This window comes from Oratosquilla oratoria, chromosome 11 (genome assembly GCF_046742065.1).
Source record: "Oratosquilla oratoria isolate Oo_2021 chromosome 11, ASM4674206v1, whole genome shotgun sequence".
In the NCBI taxonomy this organism is placed as follows: domain Eukaryota; kingdom Metazoa; phylum Arthropoda; class Malacostraca; order Stomatopoda; family Squillidae; genus Oratosquilla; species Oratosquilla oratoria.
Genome location: NC_134787.1, coordinates 20,188,127 through 20,197,582, shown reverse-complemented (window position 1 = coordinate 20,197,582; position 9,456 = coordinate 20,188,127). Strand labels below are relative to the sequence as shown.

Below are 9,456 nucleotides of genomic sequence, written 5' to 3'. Positions count from 1 at the left end.
TATTAAGTTGGTATATATATATATATATATATATATATATATATATATATATATATATATATATATATATGTATATATATATATCCCTGGAGCCGACATGTCATCACATAGCCCTCAAAGTTTATTGGTTTCGAATCCAGACAAGGTGACATGACGTCACTCATATGCTCCGCCTCCTTGCGTGTGGACGTTGAGCGACATGACGTCATAACGGCACCTCACGTCGTAATCTACCACGACATCAAAACCTCACTTTCGCTGTTCACATCAATTTCGACATGACGTGATTTTTTTTTAATCAACGTCATATCGCTGGTCATCTTCCTCTTGACGTCATACTGCCAATGAGTTTTCTCTTTAATCAACGACATGATATCATATCGCTTGCCATCCTCCTCTTGACGTCATAACGTTTATAAACTTTATCCTAACGATATCTATCGTTTCGTGCATCGTAACACGTCAGCATAACGTCACTGTATCGTGGCGACGTAACATTACGCAAGGTGATACGTCACATGAAACACATACGTCATCACAGGATGACATTAGCAAGGTCTGAACAAGAACAGGTCAACTCATTGCTAAAAGAACAACACATGACGCCATGATAAAGTGCGAGAGTTGGCTGAATCGATTAGTATTTTTCTACTAACACTTTATTATCTAGATTTCATTTAAATCGTGATCACTTAGACAAGACAGGGCACTTGGTGGGGGAGGAAGGGGGGTGGGAGAGGAAGAGGGCCGCATATCGCAGCCACAATTGCGGGAGAGACGAGAGGCGACGCAAGAAGACAACAACAACAACAGGAAGTAGAAGATTGTTGTCGGGAAGTTTAAGCAAGCGAAATATAAAAAGCGGTAAATATAAAACTATAAAACAATTACACCGTAATTATGTGAAAAAGAACAAAAAGGGAGAGAGTAAGATGCGGATATGAAAGTTGAAAATAAATAAATAAATAGACAAATAAAAATAAATAAGATGCATAAAAATAACGAAGCCGTGAATGATGTTACAGTGGAACGTGATTTTTTATATATAATTTCAGTGTCAAATTGGGAATATACACGAGTACACATACACACACGCACGCACGCACACACACACACATACACAGTACTCCTTCATTGTTGTATACACAAACGGATGTTTACCACAAACATGATCATTTCCATTGCTGTACAAGGTACAAGTGCTGGCAACTGTACGTGTGAATGATGACATGATGTCATGCTGTCACAATGACGTCACTTTCATTCCTCCCTCTAATGACATCACACCATGTACCTCCTATTGCCCCATATGATGACGTCACACCATGTAGTTCTCTACTTCTCATCCACTGATTAATTAATATCGTCTTCTCCGCAGGGAGGCGTGATCGAAGATCGACGAGCAAGCGGGCACCCCGGTAACGACGACGAAGATGGGCGAGTGAAGAACCCAGAGAGAAGAGGACAAGAATCGTCACCAGCACCTGAGGCCGAGCAAGTGGGCGATGTAGCCATCGCCCCTCCGTCACCACACGCGCAACTGAGCCTCGAGGGGCGGCGGCCGGCCGTCTAACGGCGCCGCTTCGTCAGTAGCGGAAGTCCCCCTCGACAGGAGGATGTCCGCCATCTGCCAGACCTTTGTACAGAATGCCTGGCGTAAGGATCTCTGCTCGAACTGCTTCAAGTCCAAGGACGAGCATGGCGGGCCGGGGAAGGCCGGGGTCCAGAGGCAGCCCTCGAGGGGCCCCGGCGACCTCTCCGACGGGAAGCGGTACATGGGGGTCGCCGGGAGCGCCTACCAGAGGAGCTACTACGGCCAGAACGCCTGGAAGTCGATCATGATCGACCACAACGAGTCGTCCTCGAGTCTCAAGTCCCCGGGACTCATCAAGGGTGTCAACCTCGTCACCCACGAGAACGAGAAGAACCTCAAGCTGAACAACGACCTCAAGGCCGACGTGGGCGGGGAGTCCAAGGTCGAAGCCCCCTCCCTGCGAGGCTCGTCCCTTCTGCAGAGTGTCAGGTCCGCCCCTAGCGAAGCCAAGCTCCTGAGTGAGCTCCTAGGCGACCCGAGCGAGAAACCTAAGGACAAGGCCGACGTCAGCAGCGACCTCGGCTCGGACGCCAGCAACGACTCCACCAGCTCGTCCTCCTCCGAAGGGGGAGCGAACTCCGGGAGTGATGGCCTGGGCGCCCACAGCGACACGGCCTCGGTAAGGAGTGACGCCGGGAGCGAGGCGGCCACGTACAAGGGCGGAGTAACTCCCCCGGCGACGGCGGCGCCGCCGCCTCCGCAGGGAATCCTGAAAGACTTCAGTCTCGTCAAGTCACGAAAGGGGCCAATCACCTTTGGCCCCGTCGACGAGATCATCGGATACGGAGGCGACGTCGACTACTCCGACGACGACGACGACTACCTGGACGATGACGACGACGACGACGACTCGGTGGCCTCGCTGGAGCTGACCATCGATGAACGCATCGTCAGGAGGATCACGCAGAGGAACACAGACTTCAACGGCGAGAACGAAAACCTGGAGGAGGACACGCTAGTACCAGAGGACGCGAAGCTGACGGCCCTCCTCAAGCAGGCCGAGAGGCTCCGGGAGGAAGAGGAAGAGGAGGAGGAAGAAGAAGACGATGCGATGGACATGGAAGCAGAGGACGCTGACGAGGAGGACGAGGGGGAGGAGGAGATGGAGGAGACGTCACCGAAGAAGGGCCCAAATCCTACGGCAGCCCCACGGCTGTCGAAGCAGAAGGTGGAGGACAAGCCGGAGGGACGCGTCAAGCTGAAGAGGTCTCCTCCTCTGGTGTCTGTCAAGCCTTTCATCACCCGAAGTAGTTCCAGCGACCCCAGAGTCAACCAGGTCCTCCCCATGAAGAACGGGGAGGTCGTCCGTCCAGGGCACCTCTCCTCCTCCTCCGAAGAGGTCCTGGGCGTCGACGGCGAAGACGTCCCCCTCAAGGGGATCAAGCCCAAGTACGTGGCCCTCGAGGACGAAATGAAGGAGAAGTCCTTCAGTGACGAGGAGAAGGAGTCTGGGAAGGGTAAAGTGACGGCTATCGATGACATATGTCCCCCTCGACTCCAGCGCCTGGAGAGGATCGAGGAGAAGGTGACGAGACTTGATGATGTGGTCCCTATCCAGAAGGAGACTGTGACCCGACTGGATGACCCAGCTCCCCCCCTGAAGGAGGTCGTCAACACGAAGGATGTCTTGGCTCCTCTCCAGACGAAAGAGGTGCTTACCAAAAGAGACGATACAGTTCCTCCTCAGAAAGAGGCAGTTGTCGAGAGAATGGACAAGGTAGTTCCGGTGAAGAAAGAGGTAGTTAGCAGAAGTGACGCAATGACGAGAACGGTAGTCACGAAGAAGGACAGCGAGGTCCCGGGTGACAAGAAAGGTGTGACAAAGAGCGGAAAGGAGGTGGAGAGGGAGGTTGTTAATAGAGTAGAAAGTGCGACTTCGAAACAAAGTGAGACTTCGAGACTCGAAAAAGTGGTTTCGAGTGAGAAGGGCCACACGAGATTAGACACGAAACTCCCGAGTGAGAGGGAGGTTGTCATGAAAATGGACAACGTTATCAAAAGCGTTCACGACGTTGTCACGTCGCGGGACAACGTTACCAAAAACGTAACCAACAACGTCATTTCGGCAGAACCCTTCAAGGATCCCGAAGTCCGAGAGAAACCCTCACCAAAAGAAAGAAACCAAAGTGCAAGCAGCGAGAGGTGTACAAATGTCAGAAACGTAGGAGACGCCAAGAACAGAGACGATCGAAAGAAGGAATCCCCGGTCATGGTTCCTCCGGCGGCCGCTCCGGACCTGCCGAAGGATCCCCCTCCCGCAACACTACCCAGCATCCAACCGAAGCAGGACTTCTCGAGGAAGGAGAGCACGGCCTCCATCTCGTCCTCCAGTACTTCGGAGGACACCCGAAGTTCCTCGGAGACGGGCACCAGGTCTTCCCACTCGAGTGCCGAGGCTTCCAAGACTCCAGCGAGCCGGCAGAGCAGTTCCTCGAGCGGGCTGTCTACCTTCGGAACTCCAGTCGTACTCAACTCCCAGTCCCCCCAGAACTCCTTCCTCCACTCCTCCCGCTCCATGCGATACGAGGACCCCTACAACTCCCCGAACGCCATCTATGCCCCAGCCACGAACTTCCTCAAGGACATCAAGAGCCAGCCTGAGGTCGTGACCCAGACGGCGGGGATCCAGAAGTCCGCTCTCTACGCTTCAACTTCCTGCCTCAAGGGTCTTCCCGGAGCGAAGCCCGTCATCACACCTAAACCTCCGATCCTCAAGGACAAGCCCAAGGTCCCCCTCAAACCCGGGATGAGCACCTCGAGGATATACGCCACGCCTTCGCCCATCGTCCCCAAGGTCCCCATGGGGTCCCTCTCCGGTGCCATGTCGACCCCGAACCTCGCCCTCCCGCCGCAGACGCTCGAGCGCCAGGTGTCCAGCGACTCGGCCTCTGCGTCCTCCGAAGTCTCCCACAGGTATGACCTGGAAGAGACTTCTCCATCGCAGATGACGCCGACGGCGACGACCACGAAGCCGAGTGGGAGGGACCTCGGGGCGAAGCACAGCGAGCCACCCACCACGCCGGCGCCCCCGACGCCCACGATGACGTCGACGCCCGCGCGGCAGTCACGAGATATCCCTGAAGTCGTCTACGAGACTCCGAGTCCGATCGTTTCGACGGCGGCGACAGCGACGTCGACGGCGACACGAGTGGATTGCCGGGCGTCGGTCATCTCCGTCGCCTGCCCGGACAAGGACGTCGACGAAGCCTCCATCTACAGCGAAATCACCGAGACGCAGGGCGAAGGGGGACGCCCGCAGCAGCAGGAGTCGTCCTCGACGACCCCTCGAGGCTCAGGAGTCGACCTCGGCTCCGACAGCCCTTCCTCCTTCACGCGCCAAGAATCGACTCGCGCTCAGGCAAGGTCGACCTTCGAGGCGAATCGGTCCTTCCTCTCGACGAGCCTCGACTTCGGCACGAGGGCCACCAGGAGCAGTTCGAGCAAAAGACAGGCCCCGAAGCCCCCGCGGGAGGAGGGCGGAGAGGGCGCGGCGGCGGCGGCGGACGAGGGAGCAGAGGCGACTCCGACCTCGAACTCCACCTTCCCTCCGAAGGACCACCAGGCCCCTCCGGAGACCACCGAAGCCCCTGAGACTCAGGAGACCCCGAACTCGCTCGCGCCACCGCTGCCGGACAACAAGGATGGTGAGTCCTACTCCTCCTTCACCGACGACTTCGACGACGAGGAGGACGACGACTACGAGGACGAGCAGCGGGAGCATCAGTTCCAGCCCCTTCGGAGGACGGAGCGATCCTCGTCGGCGACGCCCATGTACAGAAACTCTATCGGTCCGTCTATTACCTACGATCCATCCGGTGAGTATGTGATGTGTACATGCATACATACATACATACATACACACACACAACCTGAAGCGAGGCATGATACAATGGAGAGCGAGAGACATTATCCCACGAGCATTGCTCCTTCCTTGTATACTAGTTTGGTAAACACACACGCGCACACACGCAGTACACTCAGACAAGCAAAACCAAAGCTAAGTTTGACACTTTGAAGAAGAGAGAAGAGACATGTATACTTACATTGTACATAAAAATCAGGTAGACACACACACACACAAACTATTTACTTTGGTTTAGAGAAAATTTCTCTTAACCCTTTCAAGACCGGGGATGGTGGCTGCCACGGAAATTTATAAAATAGCCTGGCGGCAGCCAGAGGAAGTACCACCCGGAAAGGAAGGGATTGATATATGTAAATATGATTTAATCCCCTTTGTTACCGGTGATGGGAGACAGTGTTACAAAGAATTTTGCGAACATGTAAAATAATAATAATAATAATAATAAATAAAAAAAGAATAAATAAATGATAAAATAAAATAAAATAAAATTTAGGGGATGGCAGTTCGAACCCTGCCACCGGTGAAGTTTAACCAAGGGCATGGTTCAACTCCTGATAGTTAAACCATATCATCATTTCCTTGAACCGCCCTGTACATTGTTGCCCTCTGACCCTCCCTATCGCCGTCTCCCCAGGCTACAATGGCCATCACCAAGTCCACCCGGACCCGTCCATGGGGGGCTTCTCCTTCCCGAGGCCCGGTCAGCCCGGGGCCGCCAGCAGGTCGCAGTCGGTCCCGCGGTCCTCCGACCACATCGTCGTTCCTCCTGCCGCGGCCGCGTCAGGAGGCTCCGCCACGACCTCCTCGTCGTCGTCTTCCGGTCGATTCGGATTCAGCAAGTCAGGTAAGGTCAACCTCGTGGGTGTGCTAATGTCCCCTTTCGCAGAATAAGGTCGTCCGGCGCAATGCCAAAATAGAATGTAAAGTGAACATAAGAATAAACAAATAAATATAAATAAATGAATAAATAAAAGTACAAAAAATAAAATATAAACAAAAATAATAATAAATGACTAACAGACAAGTAAACAAACAAAACATAAGATTATGAGTATGATAAGCAATAAGAATAATAATAAATATAACAAATAAATGAATAAAGATTATAAACAAACAAATGAATAAATTAACCAATAAATATTATGAACATGGTAAATAAATATATACAGTATATAAACCAATAAAAGGACGTGTCATTCCTAAGGTGTTCAAGGCTTCATTCCTTAGGCGAGAGAGCTAACATCGTTTCATGGAACTGCCTAGTGTAGGCCTTATGGTCTTACAGTCTCCTCTATACTTATGTTTCTCCTCCACAGGCTTCTTCCGCCCCTCGTCCCCATCCACCAGCAAACGCGACGCCTCAGACCGAGGACGAGACAGGACCAAAAAGTCCTCCTCCAAGTTCTCCCTCAAGAAGTTGCTTCGGTTCGGAGGCAAGGACGAAGACAAGAAGGCGGCCAAGGAGCAGGCCGAGAAGAAGGTCGTGAAGGCCGACCCCGTGGACAAGAAGGCCGCGGAGAGGGAGGCCAAGAAGAACAAGCTGCAGATCATTCATCCTCTGGACTACAACCAGAACGGTGTTGAGGTAAGAAGGACTTCAAGCCAACACGAAAACTGTCCAGAAATCTCAAAAAAGTGGCTGTGGCCAGCGCCCAAGGGGTCGCGGGTAGCCCACAAGAGTTTGTAAGCTAACGATATGACGTCATGAGCAGGCGCGCAAGGTGCCAGCCAGGTCACAGAATCACAAGACTGAAGACAAAAGATCCGTCGACATTCTGTCGTCGTCATGACGTCATGTCGTTTTTCTTTCTGATGTGGAATGACCTCTCCTCCTCCTCCTCCAATCCTCACCCATCCTCCCTCTCCCTCACAGTCTACTCCTCCATGCATGAGAACCTGTACAGGATAAAAACAGAGTAACTTCAGGTGTTTTCTACGTATCTGGAACTGGAGGGGGAGAGAGGGAGAGAATAGAGAAGGAAGGGGGAGAGAGGGGAGAGAGAGGAAGGGGGAGAGAGAGGGATGGGGAGAGAGGGGAAGGGGGAGAAGGAAGGAGGGGAGAGGGATGGGGAGAATGTGAGTGAGAAAGAGAGAGAGAGAGAGAGAGAGAGAGAGAGAGAGAGAGAGAGAGAGAGAGAGAGAGAGAGAGAGAGAGAGAGAGAGAGAAAGAGAGAGGAGTTCACTTGCCTAACACCTCCTCCTCTTCTTCCTGGTGCAGGTCATCGCACGGCCTCAGAAGATGTGTCCCCTCTACGACTACAGCGGGCTCTACGGCTACATCCCGCCGCCCAAGCAGCTGCCCTCGCCTCAGATCCCCAAGAAGCTGCAGCAGGAGGCCGCAGGGGACAACAACGTTGTCCTGACGAAGGCGACGCCCCTCTCGACTTCGGTCGAACCCATCTACGCTCCCTCCCCCGTCCAGGTACACAGCTTCAGTTTATGTAGTCAAATAAATAGATAAATAAATAAATAAATAAATAGATAAAGCAAAATAAGATCAAGAAAATAAAATTATACATACAAAAACAATATAAAAACAATAATCATAACAATAATAATAATCACAGATAAAAATATAAATAAATGAATGAAAATAATGATAACGAAAATAGTAATAATAATAACAATAATAATAAATGAATAAGTTATGAAACAAGGTTCCTAGCAAGTGTCAGTGCAACTTTACTCATTCGCTACCTCCTGGATGACCAAACAGTCTCTTCCCCTCATTAATGATCACACCAGTGAACAAATAAACAAATAAATAGATAAATAAATAAACAAGTAAGGTTTCAAGTAAGTGTCAATGTAACTTCACTCATCTACCAGGTCTTAGATAACCGAGCACCCTCTGCCTCTCCTTCCCACAGCAGGCACCCCCAACGATGGCCGCTCCCTCGCCAGCTCCTTCCTTATCCTCCAAACGTTCTGAACGTTCCGAGGACTCCTACGGCCAGGTCTCAGGATACTCAAACTCCTCCCAAAACTCCAACTCCCAGACTCCATTCCATGCTGGGCAGGACAAGCGAACCAGCATTGTCAGGAAGGTAATTAATGTTGTTACGAAATTAAACTACTAAGCGAGAAACTCAGTCTACATGGAAAAATTCTGTTCCCTCATGGGTAGGCGGGGCTTAGAAATGACGTCACAACCCTGTCTGAAGACCACGTGACGTCATGTCGACTCAAATCCCTTTCCAACAAATGTAAATAGTACATTCCCTAACTTGAAGAGATTCCCAAAAACACGCGGGTTAAAATTGTTTATGGTGACTTTAACGACTTTTAAGCCTCATGTGACATGGTGCCATGTCCCTCCCACTTAATCCACCTTCTGAACCTCCTCCAGGAGAGCCTGGCAGAGGCGCGGCCGGGATCAGCGCAGCACCTCGGGTACAACTCGGAAGGTAAGTGGTCCTCCTCCTCATGTCTGGTCCCGCACATCGTGCACCAAGTCATACAAAAGCACGGGAGAGGGAGAGGGAGGCAAGAAGAGGAAGAGGAAGTGGGGAAAGAGAAGGATGGGGAGAAAGAAGGAAGGAAAGAGAGAGGGAGGGGGAGAGAGGGAAAGGGAAGACGGGGAGGGGGAAGAGAGGGAGGGGGAAGAGAGGGAGGGAGAAGAGAGGGAGGGAGAAGAGAGGGAGGGGGAAGAGAGGGAGGGGGAAGAGAGGGAGGGGGAAGAGAGGGAGGGGGGAAGAGAGGGAGGGGGAAGAGAGGGAGGGGGAAGAGAGGGAGGGGGAAGAGAGGGAGGGGGAAGAGAGGGAGGGGGAAGAGGGGAGGGGAAGAGAGGGAGGGGGAAGAAAGGGAGAGAGAAAAGACGGAGGGGGAAGAGAGGGAGGGGGAAGAGAGGGAGGGGGAAGAGAGGGAGGGGGAAGAGAGGGAGGGGGAAGAGAGGGAGGGGGAAGAGAGGGAGGGGGAAGAGAGGGAGGGGGAAGAGAGGGAGGGGGAAGAGAGGGAGGGGGAAGAGAGGGAGGGAGAAGAGAGGGGGAGGGAAAGG

At 52.3% G+C, this 9,456-nt stretch overlaps 1 protein-coding gene across 5 annotated transcripts in view; it reads left to right on the top strand.

Moving 5' to 3' along the window:
* Nucleotides 1–9,456, top strand: part of LOC143029629 (uncharacterized) — a 168,234-nt gene that overhangs the window by 147,086 nt on the left and 11,692 nt on the right. For 4 of the 5 annotated variants that reach the window (XM_076192400.1, XM_076192399.1, XM_076192396.1 and 1 more), the window contains exons 3-8: nucleotides 1,379–5,409; nucleotides 6,094–6,303; nucleotides 6,776–7,044; nucleotides 7,678–7,881; nucleotides 8,330–8,506; nucleotides 8,809–8,866. In XM_076192400.1, the coding sequence (XP_076048515.1) occupies nucleotides 1,617–5,409; nucleotides 6,094–6,303; nucleotides 6,776–7,044; nucleotides 7,678–7,881; nucleotides 8,330–8,506; nucleotides 8,809–8,866 (4,711 nt within the window). In that variant the 5' untranslated portion in view covers nucleotides 1,379–1,616. The remainder of the gene's footprint in view (nucleotides 1–1,378; nucleotides 5,410–6,093; nucleotides 6,304–6,775; nucleotides 7,045–7,677; nucleotides 7,882–8,329; nucleotides 8,507–8,808; nucleotides 8,867–9,456) is intronic. The other variant, XM_076192398.1, reaches the window with a different exon arrangement.